Genomic DNA, 17,967 nt, shown 5'->3' with positions numbered 1-17,967 from the left:
AATCTTAAAACTTGAGGTCCACATATTTCAGATTGTGCTGGTTTCTTAGTTTCAAGCAGGTTTCATAAAAAGCTATTGTTAATATTAGAATTTGGCAAAGCTGCAGCACACTGATCCAACTCTTTGGACTACTATCTTTAAGGAAATCTTGTATTCTACTACAAGAAATTCATTATTCAAGGTAACAGGAATATTGATGCACTTGCCTAGTTTTCTAGTTCGGAATGTGTGTGTGGGCAACTTCAGTGTTGTCATTATTTATTAGTCGCTTGTTAACTAAAAGGTTTCCAAGTGACTTACATTTAAAAACAGACAAATACATTATACCATAGGGGGAAAAGAAAAAAAAAGCATATAAAACATTAACATTTCATACAACATACAAAAAAAAAAATAGCCTCCCCCCCATAACAGCCATAGGAAGCTTTGGCAGCACACTAACAGTAAAACAGAATCAACTCAGTCCATCAAAGGCCTTTACCTTGCCCTGAAAAGATGTCAGTGAAGGCACCAGGCCGACCTCACTGGGGAGAGAATTTCATGGATAGGGAGCCAAAAACTGAAAAGGCCCTCTCCCTTGTCATCACCCTCTGGGCCTCCCTCAAAAGAGAGACACAGAGAAGGGTGTCAGATGATCTAATAGTCTGGGTAGGTTCATATTGGGAGAGTGTTCCAAAGAATAGTGGTGTCCTGAGTCTTAAATAGATTTAATGGTAAAAACCAGCACTTTGAATTTGTACAGGCCACCAGTGTAGCTGCAACAGAATTGGCATTATATGATCTGTTCACCTTGAACCTGTCAACAGTTGGGCAGCTGCATTCTGCATTAACTGAAGCTTCCAAACTGTTTGCAAAGGCAGCCCTGTGCAAAGCACGCTGCAAAAGTCCAATCTTGATGTTACCAGAGCACAGATGACTATAGCCAAGTTATTCCTGTCCAGATACGGTTGTAGTTGGGTCACAAACCTAAGCTGGTGGAAGGCACTCTGTGCCACCAAGGCCACCTGTGCCTCAAGTGGATCCAAGAGAACCCCCAAACTTGCTCCTTCAGACAGAGTGTGACCCCATCAGAGGCAGCATGCTTCTGAAAACCAGTTGCCGGAAGCCTCAGGAGGGGAGAGTGTTCTTGCACTCAGGTCCTGCTTGCGGGCTTCCCCCAGGCACCTGGTTGGCCACTGTAAGAACAGGATGCTGGACTAGATGGGCCACTGGCCTGATCCAGCAGGCTCTTCTTATGCCTCACACTAGTCAGTTGGACAGAAGAACCACCTGCTAACTGCATCTCAGTCTTGCCTATATTAACTTTCAGTTTATTGGTCCTCATCCAGCCTATTATTGCAACCAAGCACTGATTCGCCACATCTACAGCCTCACCTGCAGAAGATGAAAAAAGAGAAGAGCTGTGTGTCATCAACACATTGATGACAACACATTCCCAAACTCTGTATGATTCCACTCAGGCTTTCATGTAGATGTTAAACAGCACAGGAACAAAACTAACCCCTGCAAGATCCCATGGTGCCGGGCAATGTTCTCCAAGAACCAACTTCTGGAGCTGGCCATCCAAGTAGGACCAGAACCACTGCAATGCAGTGTCCCCAATATCAGACAGTCACTCAGGATATCATGGTCAATGGTACTGAAAGCCTCTAAGAGATCAAGGAGAATTCAACAGAGTCACACTCCCTCCCTCTCTCTCCCACCACAGGTTATCATACAGAGCAAACAAAACAAATTCCGTGCCAAACCCAGGCCTGAATCCTGACTAAAATGGATCTAGAAAATTTGTTGTTGAGAGACAGTGGGGCTTAGGAAATAGAGGGCTGGATCAGGGAGATCTGGATTCTAAAACCAGGTTGAGGGACCATAGCTCACTGGCTGAGCACATTTGCAAGCAAAAAGTCTTATGTTTAATTCAATTTGAAACATTTCCAGCTAAAAGGATGAGGTAGAGATAAGAAAAAAACTTTAACTGGAACCATGTCAAAGTAGACAACACTGGGCTAAGTAGACGAATAGTGTGATCCCATGCTCCTCACCACCTCTTAGCCAAGAAACTTACCTTGCACCAGTCATAATCTCTCAACCTAATCTCCTTCATAGGGGTGGGGAACACATCTCCTTGGAGGAAGGGCAGTGATAAATGTAATAAAAATGTTTATTGCAATTTAAGGTTAATGCATACTGTAAATATAATAAATCATTGGCTTCAAAAGCTAACGTAATTTGATGATGCTTTTGAAAAGTATTCAATGGCTACAACTGCAATTTGACTTATGATGTAATAGGCCATCAGAAGCATATATAGCTGACAATAACTTTCTGCAAACAATGCAAAATGATTTTGACTATTAAGTCATAAATAGATGGATTCCTACATGAGACGACTTCACACAAAATGAGCCAATTTTCAATTATTCCATCAACAATTAAGATCAAAGCAGAGCTTGATTGTAAACCATTGTGCATCAATTTCAAGCAGAAAAGGCACATATTATTCTCTCTGGCTTCTCCACAATTACAGAATGCCTTCCCTGGAGTTTTGCCAGAGCCTAGCCTGTGTCCTGCATAAATGAATTAGAAAATGCTAGCAGAAACTATCAGTAGGTCCAATAAAGCTGGGTCATTATTTGAGGTGCACAAAAAAACTACTGGGTGATACAATTCACAGAAAACATTGCTTCATTGTGACAATGCCTGAAAGTGTTGAATTAACATTAACATTTGAAATTTATCATGAAGGAACTAAACATTCTATTCTACAACATCACTATTTGTTGAAGCTCCCATCTGCTGAAGGAGGCTTTGGCCAAAACAAAGATGTCCAACTTAGAGGGGTAAATAAAGGAAGAAGGGGGATGCCAATTGGCAGCCCTATAGATATCAATCAATAGGGTGTATACCCTGTATCAGTATATTATCCCAGCAAGCAAGTAGAGGCCTATAGCAAGATATATTCAGTATGTATTTGTTAGCCTAAAGGATTGCATTCCCCTTTAGAGCCCCAGCATCCTTGGGTATGCCAGATCACCTCATGACCACCTGGGATCTTATCTAGGTGTTCTAATGAGGATATGATGGCTTGCCCAGTATGATGCTGGGAAAGCACCTCGTTACCTTGAGATATGAAAGGAGCATCGTTAGGGGAAGGTACCTTGTTAAAGGAAGCTGATAGGCATAGTGTCAAGATTGTTGCTTGGCATAAACAGGTGGATGAGTCAAGGGACGGTCAATGATAAGATGGGGCAGTAGTTGCTCGTTAGCCACAGGTAGACGAGTCAAGGGACGGTCAATGACTAGACAGTATAGCAGCTGCTTGTTAGCAAAGATAGATATTGATATGGTACGCATATAGTTTGCCAAAGAAGGGTGCCAGGGTATTTCCAGTCAAGATAATATAGTTTTCTAGCAATTAGTCTGCTTTGAAGGTATCCTGTCATAAGGTCAGAATAGCCAATTATAGGCAACAGGTGCCATGATATATTATTTTGATGTCTGTATGATCATTAATCATTTATGTAATCCTAATAGTTGTATGCCAACTTTTATGCTATAAAAGTGTCTCCTGTGCTCAATGGGGTGTTCAGTCTGACACGAGCTACTGCAGAGCTGTGGGGCTGTTCCACTTTTATTGGGATACTTGGCTGTATGCTTGTAAGTTACTCAATAAATTTTAACTCTTTGTAAGCAAATCTCTTGTCTGCATCTCATCTCTGGCAACCCAAAAGAACCTGGAGGTACACATAGGGTGTTAATACTGAGAGCAGCAGAGGTGGCACCATTCCTAGTGGAGCAAGCTATGATCCCACCAGGCACAGAAGCAGCTCTGGATTCATCGGAAAGCACAGTGGAAGTCAGATGGTATGAAATAAGTATAACTCAGACAACCCAACACCTTTATTCCATTTCAGATATATTTTGACTGCTCTTCAGACAAGAATGGTTAGGGGAAAAATGAATTCCTGAGAATGATGGAATATCAAATTCACCTTCTGGATGAAATTAAGATTTGGTCTAACCACCACAGTATGGTGAAATATATACAGATCCTTCTAAATCGACAGGGACCCTAACTCTGATATCCTATGTGCAGAGGTGATGGCTATCAAAAACACACCATCTATGACAAAAATATCAGCAAAACAGAGTCTAGGGACTCTAAGAGAACCTTCATCAAGGCACAAAGAACCTTGTGTAGATCTCAGGATGGAAAGCAGTAGATGGTTAGCTGACCCCCTTAAGAAATGTCTTTATGTGTGAGAGTGAAGAAATGGACAACCTTCTGGCTTACATCAGTACCAAATAAAAGACAGACCTTCTGGACAGGCTGCCTACCCTATCACTGCCTTTGCAGTGTCCACAGCCCCCTGGAACAGTTCGGCTCTTTCAGGACATGGGAGAGAGGCAGCACAACTCAGAGTGGGCTTTGCTCCCTGTGTGCTTCCTGCCAATATGCCTAGAACTCAGCAATGGCCTGAATGCAATGTCAACCTGCCCTCAGAGGTAGGAAAGACATGCAAGGAAGGAAGCAACAACACATTACAACATATCTAACTTACAAGTATTAACTGACGGTAATGGACTTCGCATAGACAATCTGGCAGTGGATGGCACAATCACTGATGCCTCAGACACTTTCCTTTTACCTGGGGTAATCTTGAAATAAAACAAAAAAGCATCATTTAAGGTAACATTAATCTAACAGCCCAATGTAATATAGGTCTTCTTCCTTTATATTTTCATAAATAAACTTACCTTGGATTGAACTGTTTGGAAGTCCACCTTATTAAGTTTTTGATTTGGATTTTTCTGTATCTGAAAATATTGATGTGGTAGGGAATAACTACCCTTTTCTTCCAATGGTATAGAGGATTTTTCTTCCAAAGATGATATCTGACTTTCCGGTACAAGAACCTGTTCAATTTAAAAAAAAATAAAAATGCCAGTTAAATAATAAACACTTTATTAAAAATATTTCAAATAAAAGCCTTAGGCTTCACATAACAATGAAATCACTAAGCATGATCAGCCCCGATTCAAAACTACAGGAATGTAAACAACAGCTTGCAATGCAACATGGGTGCTGTTCAGAATTAGTAATATGCTGCACATCTGTAGTTTAATACTTCAAGTGACTGACTACATTAGGTAGCACAGGTACTGCTTTTATATTATTTAGCAATTTTTGAAAAACAAAATCCTTTTTAAGTATCAGTAATACAATTCATTAGGAATTGTTCAGAGGCTAATTGAGTATGAAAGGCTGCAGGACAGAACAGTTCTGAATTCACTTGGGTTTGATATGTTCTTGTTCTGCACCTTCAAGTCGATTACGACTTTGTTGTTGTTATGTGCCTTCAAGTCAATTATGACTTATGGCAACCCTATGAATCAGTGGCCTTCAATAGCATCTGTCATGAACCACCTTGTTCATATCTTGTTCAGGCCTGTGGCTTCCTTTATGAAATCAATCCATCTCGTTTGGCCTTCCTCTTTTTCTACTGTTTTTCCCAGCATTATTGTCTTTTCTAGTGAATCGGGTCTTCTCATGATGTGTCCAAAGTATGATAACCTCAGTTTCATCATTTTAGCATCTAGCAATAGTTCTGGTTTAATTTGTTCTAACACCCAATTATTTGTCTTTTTTGCAGTCCATGTTATGCGCAAAGCTCTCCTCCAACACATTTCCAATGAATTTATTTTTCTCTTACCCGCTTTTTTCACTGTCCAACTTTCACATCCATACATAGAGATCAGAAATACCATGGTCTGAATGATCCTGACTTTAGTGTTCAGTGATACATCTTTACATTTGAGGACCTTTTCTAGTTCTCTCATAGCTGCCCTCCCCAGTCCTAGCCTTCTTCTGATTTCTTGGCTATTGTCTCCATTTTGGTTAATGACTGTGCCAAGGTATTGATAAACCTTGCCAAGTTCGATGTCCTCATTGTCAAGTTTACAGTTACATAAATTTTCTGTTGTCATTACTTTAGTCTTGTTGATGTTCATCTTTAGTCCTGCTTTTGTGCTTTTCTCTTTAACTTTCATCAGCATTCATTTCAAATCATTACTGGTTTCTGCTAGTAGTATGGTATCGTCTACATATCTTAAATTACTGATATTTCTCCCTCCAATTTTCACACCTCCTTCATCTTGGTCTAATCCCACTTTCCATATATGTTCTGCATATAGATTAAACAAATAGGGTGATAAAATACACCCGTCTCACATCCTTTCCAATCGGTTTCTCCATATTCTGTCCTTACAGTAACCTCTTGTGCAGAGTATAGGTTGCACATCAGGACAATCAGATGCTGTGGTACCCCCATTTCTTTTGAAGCATTCCATAGTTTTTCATGATCTACACAATCAAAGGCTTTGCTGTAATCTATAAAGCACAGGGTGATTTCCTTCTGAAATTCCTTGGTCCGTTCCATTATCCAACGTATATTTGCAATATGATTTCTAGTGCCTCTTCCCTTTCTAAATCCAGCTTGGACATCTGGCATTTTTTGCTCCACATATGGTAAGAGCCTTTGTTGTAGAATCTTGAGCATTACTTTACTTGCATGGGATATTAAGGCAATAGTTTCACAATTACTGCATTCCCTGGGATCCCCTTTCTTTGGTATTGGGATGTATATGGAAAGCTTCCAGTCTGTTGGCCATTGTTTAGTTTTCCATATTTCTTGTTTTTAGTCAAAATTTGGACAGATTCAGTCTCAGTAGCTTATAGCAATTCTACTGGTATGCCATCTGTTCCTGGTGATTTGTTTCTTCCAAGCATTTTAAGAGCAGCTTTCACCTCACATTCTAACATTTCTGGTTCTTCACCATATGGCTCCTCCGTGAATGAATCTGTCATCCTTGCATCTCTTTTATAGAGTTCTTCAGTGTATTGCTTCCATCTTCCTTTTATTTCATCTCGGTCAGTAAGTGTGTTCCTCGGTTGCTTATTCAACATCCCTACTCTTGCTTTGAACTTCCCTTTAATTTCTCTAATCTTTCGGAATAGGGCTCTTGTTCTACCCTTTATGTTGCCCTCTTCTATTTCTATACAATAGCTATTGTAATAGTTCTTTGTCCCTACATACTAGTTGCTGTATTGTTGCATTTAGGGTTCTAACTGTGTTTCTGTCTCCTTTTGCTTTTGCTTTCTTTCTCTTTTTAACCATTTTAAGAGTTTCTTCAGTCATCCATTGAGGTGTTTCTCTCTTTTTAACGAGAGGTATTGTCTATTTGCATTCTTCCCTGATGTCTCTGACTTCACTCCATAGTTCTTCTGGTTTTCTGTCAACTAAGTTTAAAGCCTCAAATCTGTTCATTATTTTATAGTCTTCTGGGATGTTATTTAAATTGTATTTTTGCATTATGATTGCTTTGTTGTTCTTCTGTAGCTTTAATCTGATTTTCGATATTACCAGTTCATGAACTGTACCGCAGTCCGCTCCTGGTCTTGTTTTTGCAGGAAGTATGGAACTTCTCCATCTTCTGCTTCCAATTATATAATCAATTTGATTCATATAGGAAAGGGACTGAAAATTAAACTGCCAACATCATAATGCCATTACACAAATCTATGGTGTGGCCACAATTGGAAAAGGTGTACAGTTCTGACTGCCACACCTCAAAAAGGATACTGAAGAGTTGGAAAAGATTTGGAAAAGAGCAAACAAAATAAGGGGTTGAACAACTCCCCTATGATGAAAGGTTACAACTTTGTGAGCTTTTAGCTTAGAAAAAAGATGAGTAAGGGGAACACAAACATGACACGGGAGACATGAAAATGAGCAATATAAAATTATACATTGTGTGAAAAAAGAGAATAGGGCGAGGTTTTCCCCTCTGTCTCATAATACTAGAACTTGGGGACATCCAATGAAGACAGATTTTGGAATATTCTGCATTGGCGCATGTCAAATCTCATGCAGAGGATTATTTAAGGAAAATGCACCAATGTAGCTATGAACGTAGTAGAATGCACTGTAAGTTTTGCCAGAAGAGGCAAACTTAACGCCACATAAGCCAGTGCAATGCATAGAATCACAAAACAGTAAAGATGGAAGGGCACATAAGGCCATCAGGTCCAATCTACTGCTTGATGCAGTAATCCAATGAGACAGAATAGTATTAGATGCTTTTCTCCCCAGGGAACTTGGATGGAAGGAATCAAACAATGAATCTGTTTGCCTAAAGGACTTGGTATGTGAAATACAAGTTTTCAGAACCCTACACACATTCAGAGAGAGCGTCACGCATATTCAGACCTGTGTTGAGGAGGATACGGTGTTGGTGGCACTAGCTCCTGTTGTCTACGAAACTGAGAATTGACTTTCAGTATAAAAGATGAGTCCATGAGAAATACAACTCTATCACAGTGGGAAATGCAGAGGTTCTTGATTACAGACAAGACATTGAGTTCAGAGACTCCCCTGGCAGAGGTAATGGCTAGAAGCAACAGGACTTTTAACAGTAATATTCTCAGAAAGGGAGGCTTCAGTGGATCAAATGGAGGATGTTGTAAGGCAGTCAGCATTTGTGTAGCACCAATATCAGGAAAAGGTGTGGCATGGGAAGCCTAGTCAGGGCCACACCTCAGAGAAAACATTTCAATAATGGTATGTCCCAGATATATATCAGCCCAATCCAGGAGCACCACAACCTCCCTCTGCAGGGCTATGGATCTAAACTGACTAATGAAACTAATCTAAAGTAAACTGGCTAATGAAACATCCACAAATTTGACACAAAAAACAAAGTTTATGACAAAAAAAAACCCCAAATGAACAAAAACAGACAACACAATGCATTCCAACAACAAAAACCACAACACACCTAACAAAAATATGAACAGGCTTGAGCGCAAGAGGCAGAAAAAAGAGTGCAGGATCTAGGGTCTGCTCTCAAGCAAAGCGAGGAAAGAAATGAGGCTTCAGAGGCAGCAAGCAACAAAACTCTTTGAAGCAACAGCATTGCTGCCTGCAAGCACTAGGGGAAGCTCACATCCCACCTGAGGACATCTTACACTGCAGGAAAAATGGTAAAAATGCATAAACCTCTTTGCTTTTGTTTAAAACTAATTTGCTATGTTAGATATTACATTTATATCTAATCTTTCCTCCAAGGATCTCAGTATAAGGTACATGGTTCACTCTCTCTCTTTTCCCCCTTACAACTCTGTTACCTAGGTTAGGCTGAAAATGTATGACTGGCTCAGAGTCACACAGTGAGATCTATAGCTGAGCAAAAACTTGAATGTGGGTCTTCAGTCTAATCTGACACCTTAATCACTAAGCTATTTTGCTAGCTTTCCAATTTAATATTAAGACAGCTCAAGAACTATACAGTATATGGAATGGTTTGGAAATATCAGGAAACCATGGATTCCCAGTACACAGCCCTCCAGCCAATACAGTCTCTCCTTTCCTTATGCAGCCATGAGATTGGAAGCTTTTACTCCCACTTTTAAACAAACCAGTTTTCCACTATGTCCAAAATCAGAGGGCCGTGGTTTGCTAGAATAATCCAGGATCAAACCATGGTTTCAGATCTTAGCTTGTTCTCAAACCACAGTTTAAAGAAACCAAGTTCCCCAAGTTTGGATATAAAAGGGTAGTGTGGTTAGTTTAAACATGAAAGCAAACATTTTAATCTCCTTGAAAGGGAGAGCATTTGAGCTCAGGGCTAATGCACACAGCAAGAAACCATGCTTTCCCACTGATATCTAGCCCTATGACTGGAGAGAGCAAGTATAGTTTGTTACATTTTCCCACCTCCTCTTTGCTTGAGGAAGATTTTCCCATCCATATCCAAACTGTTCTTCTGCTCCATCAAAGAAAATTTAACAGGCAGATTATGTGCCTTTTCTGGCTGATTGTTATTGTAGATCTTCATGTATGTGAATTATATAGATTTTCCTATAATCATATGGAGTTATTCATCAATACATAATGATTCCACATAAGCAGGGATGTCCTTAAAGGGAACATTGCATGTTTTGTATGCCTATAACGAAAGGATTAGAACATGGAGATTCTGCATAGAATTGTAGCTTCAAAAGCAAATGATACAAACACACAAAGATCAGCAGTTGTTGCTGGGATTTATGTGAATGGATGAGCCACTTTGAGCCTTGTGAATAAAAAGGACATTTTCATGAGGAAGACTGCTGTGCAGATAAAGAAATAATAAAATACATATCATTTGTGGCTAAAATGTCCCCCTTCCATGTTTATTAGAAGCTTTCTTTTAGATTATTATCTAAATAATATTTTATTTATTTTAGATTATCCCCTATCTGGACAGTGACGATCTCGCCTCTGTTGTTCACGCTCTGGTAACTTCTAGATTGGACTACTGTAATGCGCTCTACGTAGGGCTGCCCTTGAAGACCGTTCGGAAACTTCAGCTAGTGCAAAACGCGGCAGCCAGGTTGTTGACGGGGACCCATTGGTCCGCGCATATAACACCTGTCCTGGCCCGCTTGCACTGGCTACCTATTTGTTTCCGAGCCAGATTCAAGGTGCTGGTTTTGACCTATAAAGCCTTACACGGTGTGGGACCGCAATATCTGATGGAACGCCTCTCCCGCTATGAACCTACCCGTTCACTTCGTTCAGTATCTAAGGCCCTCCTCCGGGTACCAACCCATCAGGATGCCCGGAGGATTGTTATTAGATCCAGGGCCTTTTCTGTGGTGGCCCCCGAACTATGGAACAGCTTACCTGAGGAGATACGCCTGGCGCCTACAGTACTTTCTTTTAGGCGCCAGGTTAAGACCTGGTTATACTCCCAGGCATTTTAACGTTCATGTTTTATATTCAATGTTTTTTACTCTACCTTGTTGTGACCTTGTATGTTTTATTGTAACTTTGTATTTTAACTCTGCTGTTCACCGCCCAGAGAGCTATTCGCTATGGGCGGTCTATAAATAAAATAAAATAAATAAATAAATAAATAAAATTATTAAATATCGCTCTATCACAAACTAAGATATATACCTGTGATCCACTTTCATCAAAAATAACATGTACTGTTGTTTTGGCAACTGACATAGTACTCTTCTTTGTAAATCCCTAAAAAAGTACAATTAATAAATACAGTATAAAACACAAAATAGAACAGAAATTATATTATGTCAGAGGAGTCTTATTCTTCCATCTTAGGCTCTAAGAAATCATATAATTTTCGGTTGAGGAAGGTTTTTGTTAAAAAAAATTAGGCCTGTGGTCTGTTATCTATTTTTTCCCGTTTTCTCTTGGCAAATTAGTCTAGTAATTCACAAACATTGTTGGGAGGAAAGCCTTCAAATTATAGATTTGTAAAGCCTTTCCTATTACTCCTTCTTTCACTTCCACCTCACTGAAAAGTGATATTGCAAGTTCAGGATACATTATACAAAAATGTAGATATGCAATTTTTGCGAAGGCTGGATTTTTGAAATGTTATCTCACGTGTTAGTTCAGAGCCCAGTACTAGATTGTTCTCCTAATTACAAGGCAAGTTACTGTATACCTGTCTGGTCTAACCAGTGCTCCTTCCTCATTGTGTGCAATTGGCGTAACTGTACATGTCATTGTTTTTTTTTATTTTATGGCAGTTCCACAATAATTATCAGAAAACTCTTGCTTTATTTGAGATATTTGCTTGTATGCAGTTTTGCTTTGGGAATAACTGGTGATACAGAAATAACAATAGAACCAACTATGAAGAGAGTGATAAACACTAAAAGTGGTACATTATTTTTGTTCCAGTTCAGACAGCTGAAAAAGGAAGTTAATTTGTTCTACCTGACATTTATTTGCGCCATAAAGTTTCCTGACTGCATCCACAATTTCCAATGCAGAATCAAAATGCAGTATTATTTTCTCCCCTTCTTGGATACCCACAGTCATTGGACTGTTTAGATGTATTATCAACAACTTCTTTCTGTCTTTTTCTACAAAAAAATTAAGCATATTTATATTAAATGGTTATTCCTTATATGTTAATTATTTATTTGCTTTATAAAAATTGAAAAAAGCACAGAACACTCAGGTAGAGACCACAAAAACAAATACAATTTAATTATTTTTAAAGTAATCAGCAAGTTTCTTACAATTGGCTCGTTATGAATGACATCCCTCACCCTGACATAGAATCAGTAATTGTGAATAAGAAATAAATCCATATATTCAATACCTTCAATAATGCATGTTTTGACTTCATCTTCAGGAATGCACACAGTTTCCCACTGATGTCCCTAAAAATAATATTAGTGTAAGAAGGATTAAAGTTCTTATTGCACTGTTGCTTATTTAGTATGATATTAGAATTTATCAACTCCAGGTCAACAACTAGTTATCCTGGAGCACAACTTTCACAAGAATGTGGAGGATAATGGTCCAGGGCTTCAGCCCCATCTCTCTGAAGTGATCTGCCAGTTACTTCTGTTATAGATATCACTTTCCCCACACTGCTTTTGCCACTAGGCACCTGTTCCCTTTCCCCACTATCCAAAATGGGCACATGCCATGAGCCCTGTGGAGAACTCCTGGCATAGTGAGTCGGACGAAGAGGACTAGGATCCAGGGGATGGGCTCTGTGGTCTGCTAAGGGAGGAGGTGAGACCGGAAAGTTGGGCTTACCGTGAAGTGTCCTTCTGGTCAGTGGGGAGTAGAGCATACAGGAATGGGTTAACTCCTCCTATAGGCAGAGTCAAACTGAAACAAAGTGTTAGACGGTGGCTAGCCGGAAGGGGAGGGAACCACCCTCTAACTGCCCATGATAAAACTGACCCGGTGAGGCCAGCCACCGAAAAATTGTAAAAAACTACGCAACATGCGAAACATAGACAGTAAAAGAATACAGAATAGTAGACAGTGCAGGAGGTTGTCATGTAAGGCTCTCCCTACACTATCCAGGTTTCCGCGCGAATGCGAATTACCTATGGACCTCGAAGAGGAGGTCCTTCCCACCCTTGGCCTAGCCACCCCTGCAGGGTGGGACTGTATGCTCCACTCCCCACTCACCAGAAGGACACTTCACGGTAAGTCCAACTTTCCATTCTCTGTCAGTGGAGCATACATGAATGGGATGTACCAAAGCAGTGAACCCCACATCCCTAGGGGGGGGATGCAGGGCTAGGCCAGTACCCTCTGAAGAACCCTCCTGCCGAAGGCTGCATCAGCGGAGACGAACTTATCCACCTTGTAGTGCCTGATGAAGGTGTATGGCTGTGTCCATGTAGCTGCCTTACAGATCTCCTCCAGTGGAATCTCCCTGTGCAACGCAGCCATAGTGGCGGCTCCTGAGTGAGTGGGCAGTAATGCCACTAGGCGGAAATCTGTTGGGTGCCTGATATGCTATGGCCACACACTCCGTGCCCCATCTGCTGATAGTGGAGAATGACACCTTCTGTCCCTGTGCCCCCTTTTTAAAGGAAACAAATAGGGACTCCATCTTATGGAAAGCCTCAGTCCTGTCTAGATAGATCTTGAGTATCCGCTTGACGTCCAGTTTGTGCTATTCCTTTTCTCTAGGATGTATAGGGTGTGGACAGAAGGTAGGAAAAGAAATGTCCTGCCCTCTGTGGAACACTGAAGTCACCTTGGGCAAAAAAGTGGGATATGGGCGAAGCACCACTTTGTCTGCGTGAAACGTGCAAAGCTCCTCTGGGGCTGAGACAGCGCTGATCTCTCCTACCCTCCGAGCAGACATCACAGCCAACAAAAATACCGTCTTAAGGGTGAGCAACTTGGTAGATGATGTGAGAGCTGGTTCAAATGGTGAAGAACAAAGAGCTGTAAGGATCAAGGGCAGGTCCGAAGAGGGAAATCTATGCAGAGTGGGGGGAGAAACGATGGATGCTCAAAAAGCGTTTAACCCTGGGGTGGGATGCCAAAGAGCCACCCTCTGGTGGAGAGAACACAGTACTGAACGCCACTGCCTGATGCTTCAGCGTGCTACGGGCCAACCCTTGATCCAGACCATCCTGCAGTAAATCCAGAATGATCCTAAGATGGCACTCACTGTGCAACAGGTGCTTACGCCTGCGCCACTGATTGAAAGCCCTCCACATGGTCTCATAAATCCTGTGCGTGGAGGACCTGCGCAAAGGCAATATGGAGCCTGTGACCCTATCTGATAGACCCTCTCCTTTCAACTATCGCCGCTCAATCTCCACGTGTGAAGCCGAAGCCAGTCTGAATCTGGGTGGAGCAAGGGTCCCTGGGAGAGTAGGTACGGTCTCCAAAGGAGCCTCCAGGGGGATTCCGAGCTGAGATCCACCAGATCGGAGAATAATGGAAGTCTGGGCCAGTGGGGAGCAATCACCACTGCCTGCGCTTTAAGAGCCCTGAGCCTGCTGGTCAGGGGAGGTAGGGAATGCATACAATAGACGCCGGGGCCAGGACGCAGAGAGGGCATCCACATCCTGAGCCCCAGGCTCCCAGTAACACGACATGAAGCTGTCGACATGCATGTTTGTCTCTGACACAAAGAGATCTATGCATGGAGTCCCCCATCTCTGAGCCAGCTGACAAAAGACTTCTCTGTGGAGACCCCACTCGCCCTGCTGTACCTGCTCTCTGCTGAGCCAATCTGCCTGGGTGTTCAGTGTCCCCTTTAGGTGAACGGTCGCAATGGATATCAGGTGCTGCTCTGCCCACCTGAAGAGGAGACTGGTTTCCTTCTGCGGGGAACCCGACCTTGCTCCCCCGACGGTTCAAATGAGCCATCATGGAAATGTTGTCAGTCCGGATCAGGACGTAGGTTGCAGGATGGGTAGGAAGTGCTGGAGAGCCAGTCTGACCATCTGGAGCTCGAGCCAATTGATTGAATGCCCCCCTTCCTGCACCTGCCACATTCCCTGTGCAAACAGATTCAGGCTTGTCGCCCCCATCCCAAGAGACTGGCGTCTGTGATGACAACAGTGACTGAAAGAATCCTGAGGGAGAGACCCTTCTGAAGATTGGGCAGATGGCACCACCAGCGTAGAGAATCCCTCACATCTCTGGTGACAAAAACTAAGCCCTTCCACCGATGAGCAATCTTGTCCTGGAAAGGCAGTAGAAGCCACTGTAACGCTCTGGAGTGAAATCTTGCCCAGGGTACTGAATCGATCATTGAGCCCTGGAGCTTGGCCAGGTCGCTCAGCCGGACCTGCCTGCTGCTGAGACAGGTAAGTAGTTGACACTGAAGCTTAGATATCCTGTCCTCCAACAGGAACAACTTGGCCCACTCTGTATCTATTACTACCCCGAGATTTTGAAGGCACTGCATCAGCCACAAATGATTCTTGGATGTGTTGACAACAAAGCTGTGGGCTTCCAGACAGCGAATAGTACTCTCCACACCCCATCTTGCCCTCTGAAAAGATGGAACCCAGATAAAGTCATCTAGGTAGGGGTACACATGTACCCCCTGAGTGCAAAGGTGCCCCACCACCGCTGCCCAGAGTTTTGTGAAAACTCTGGGAGTGGAGAAGAGACCGAACGGCAGAGCTTTGTATTGGAATTGCTGCCCTTCATATGCAAAGTGTAGGTACTGGCGATGCTGGGGCAGAATCGGGACATGCAGATACGCCTCCGTAAGGTCTACAGAGGCGAGGAAGTCTCCAGGCTGAATTGCTTCTGCAATCGACTGGAGCGTCTCCATTTCGAATTTCCTGGGCAGGATGAACCGTTTCAGAAATTTCAAATCCAAAATGGCACAGAAGTCACCATTGTGCTTGGGCACCGTAAAAATGACAGAGAAGATCCCTGACCCACGCTGTAGTGTTGGCACCTGTTCTATGATGAGCTATGGCGTCTAGGGTTCTCTGCCTTTTTTGGGGGTCACACACCAGGGAAGCCATTCTCCATTTGTCCGCTGGAATGGTTGAGAATTCCAGGGAATACCCCTTCATTACTGTGTCCAATAACCACTGGTCAGTAGTGGATGCTGCCCATGCGTCCGCAAAAAAATTCAGCCTGCCCCCGACTGGGTACTCCGCGACGTCATGATTGAGCCGGCTTGGAGTTGGGCTTGGAATGACGTTGTCTACCAAATCTACCTCCCAAAGTGGGGGTTTGGTGCTGCTGTTGAGCTGCGCCCTAGGAAGAGCCCAAGGAACCTCTGCTTTGTCTGCCGTTTCTATATGCGGAAGAATAGCCCTTTGAACAAAAAGGACTGCCCTGACTTCCTACGAGATTGCTTACCCTTGTCTTTTTTCTTAGCCATGGGCAAAGCCTTCTTCTTGTCCCTGGTCTTCACCAAATGGCGATCCAGGGACTTGCCGAAAAGATACCCTCCCGCATAAGGGAGAACAGACAGGCTGGCCTTGGAATGGTGATCCACCTCCCACTGTTTAAGCCAAATGTTTTGTCTTACGACCACTGCATACCCTAGGGCACAAGCAGAGTACTGCAGATTGTCCCTGGAGAAATCAGCCAAGAATTTGGCCGTCTTGGCCAGTATGTTAAGTTCCTCCCAGACATGTCTGGCATCAGACGGAACCTCTTCCATCAGTGCCCTGACCCATTTGAAAGCTGCTTGGGCCAGGAAGGAATTACCTGTCGACATCCTCATGGCCAGAGCTGCGGCCTCATGTGCATGCCGGAGTGCTGTGTCACTGCGTCTGTCACCAGGGTCAGACAAGGAGTCCCCTTCCTTGGGGATAGCCATTTTGGTGCCTAAAGCAGATACCGGCTTGTCTATGGCCGGCACTTCCAGGCTGTCCATCACTGGAAGAGGAAGACTAAAGTTTTTTGTACAGGACGTGGGCCTTCCTTGGTTTGGCTGGCTGTTCCCATTCCTCCTTGACTATGTCTTTCAATAGCTTTGGAAAGGGAATGCCAGTGAACGTCTCCCCTGACCTAAGGAAGACATCAGAAGAGACTTGCTGCCCCTCATCCCCAGTCTCTACACTGGAAGAGGTCTCCTTAGGCAACTCCAACTGCAGGCACGCCATAGACTTGGTAATTAGTACCGAATATGTATTGGGCAAATAAAGCCTCTTGTGCACCGAGGGCGGAAGCGGAGCATCATCCCCGGATAACTCTCCCTCCGATCCAGAATCTAAAGGTCCAGCAGCCTCTAAGGAATCCGGGCTAAGGCCCTCTCCTCTGTGGTAACTCCTGGACCCAAAAGAGTGCCCCTTGCTGTGCCCCTCAGCTCTGTGGTGGCCTTTGTGCTTGGCCCTGCTGTTCGTAACAACTGGACTAGAGCCAGAAGAGGAGAACCGTGAGGCTGAGCTTGAGAAAGGGGAGGGAGAGCGCAGTCGACCATGTCTGGGCCGCTTCTTCTTGTGAGAGTGAGCTAGGTGCCTGGCCAGTGAGGCCCCCGCTTCCCTCATCATGGCCCTACTAATCCATTTCATCACAGTCGAGGAAGACCCTTCTTCAGACTCATGATGCCTGGACCTCTTGTGGCAAATGCCCCCCTCCCACTGCGTGGATGTAGACCCCTCTGCTGAAGGGGAAGGCACCATGGCCCCTGCCACTGAGGTTAAGGTATCAAGAGGAGTATCATCCTGATGCTCCCCCTTGCTTTGAGACAAGACATCCTCCTCCAAGGAAGACTGATGCTCCATAGTCGAAGCCATTTCATTTGGGGGGGCTACGTGGGTGCCCCCGCCAAGACCCCTTATGTCCTCAGGTGGCCAGGGAAATCGGGGGGAAACTGGTGGCTGCTGGTGTCCTTGCATAAAGCGCTCAGTGCCTTCGCACCTTGCATGAGACTGGAACTGGCAGGAAAATGGCGTTCCCCCATGAGTATGGCGACCACGCCGTTGAGAATATTTGACAAGGCAGGAAACAGCTGTTGTCTGCCGCTTCTGGGTAGCGACGAGGAGGCCAGGTACAAATCCCGGTTACCTCCTCCCCCTAGATGAAAGGTGGTCTTTGCGGGCAAAGGAAGGTATTGGGAGGATTCTCAGCTACCGCCCCACTCGAAGTCTCCAAAATGGAAAATCTTCTCCTCCCCCTTCATCTGACTAATCACTGACAG

At 43.5% G+C, this 17,967-nt stretch overlaps 1 protein-coding gene across 7 annotated transcripts in view; it reads right to left on the bottom strand.

Moving 5' to 3' along the window:
- Nucleotides 1–17,967, bottom strand: part of SYCP2 (synaptonemal complex protein 2) — a 138,746-nt gene that overhangs the window by 91,225 nt on the left and 29,554 nt on the right. For 6 of the 7 annotated variants that reach the window (XM_061631111.1, XM_061631110.1, XM_061631116.1 and 3 more), the window contains 5 exons: nucleotides 12,181–12,241; nucleotides 11,790–11,938; nucleotides 11,001–11,075; nucleotides 4,756–4,914; nucleotides 4,560–4,656 (listed from right to left, as the gene is read on the bottom strand). In XM_061631111.1, the coding sequence (XP_061487095.1) occupies nucleotides 4,560–4,656; nucleotides 4,756–4,914; nucleotides 11,001–11,075; nucleotides 11,790–11,938; nucleotides 12,181–12,241 (541 nt within the window). The remainder of the gene's footprint in view (nucleotides 1–4,559; nucleotides 4,657–4,755; nucleotides 4,915–11,000; nucleotides 11,076–11,789; nucleotides 11,939–12,180; nucleotides 12,242–17,967) is intronic. The other variant, XM_061631115.1, reaches the window with a different exon arrangement.

This window comes from Rhineura floridana, chromosome 6 (assembly GCF_030035675.1).
Source record: "Rhineura floridana isolate rRhiFlo1 chromosome 6, rRhiFlo1.hap2, whole genome shotgun sequence".
Taxonomy (NCBI): domain Eukaryota; kingdom Metazoa; phylum Chordata; class Lepidosauria; order Squamata; family Rhineuridae; genus Rhineura; species Rhineura floridana.
The sequence above is the reverse complement of the archived record's forward strand: the minus strand, read 5'-3'. Positions and strand labels throughout refer to the sequence as shown.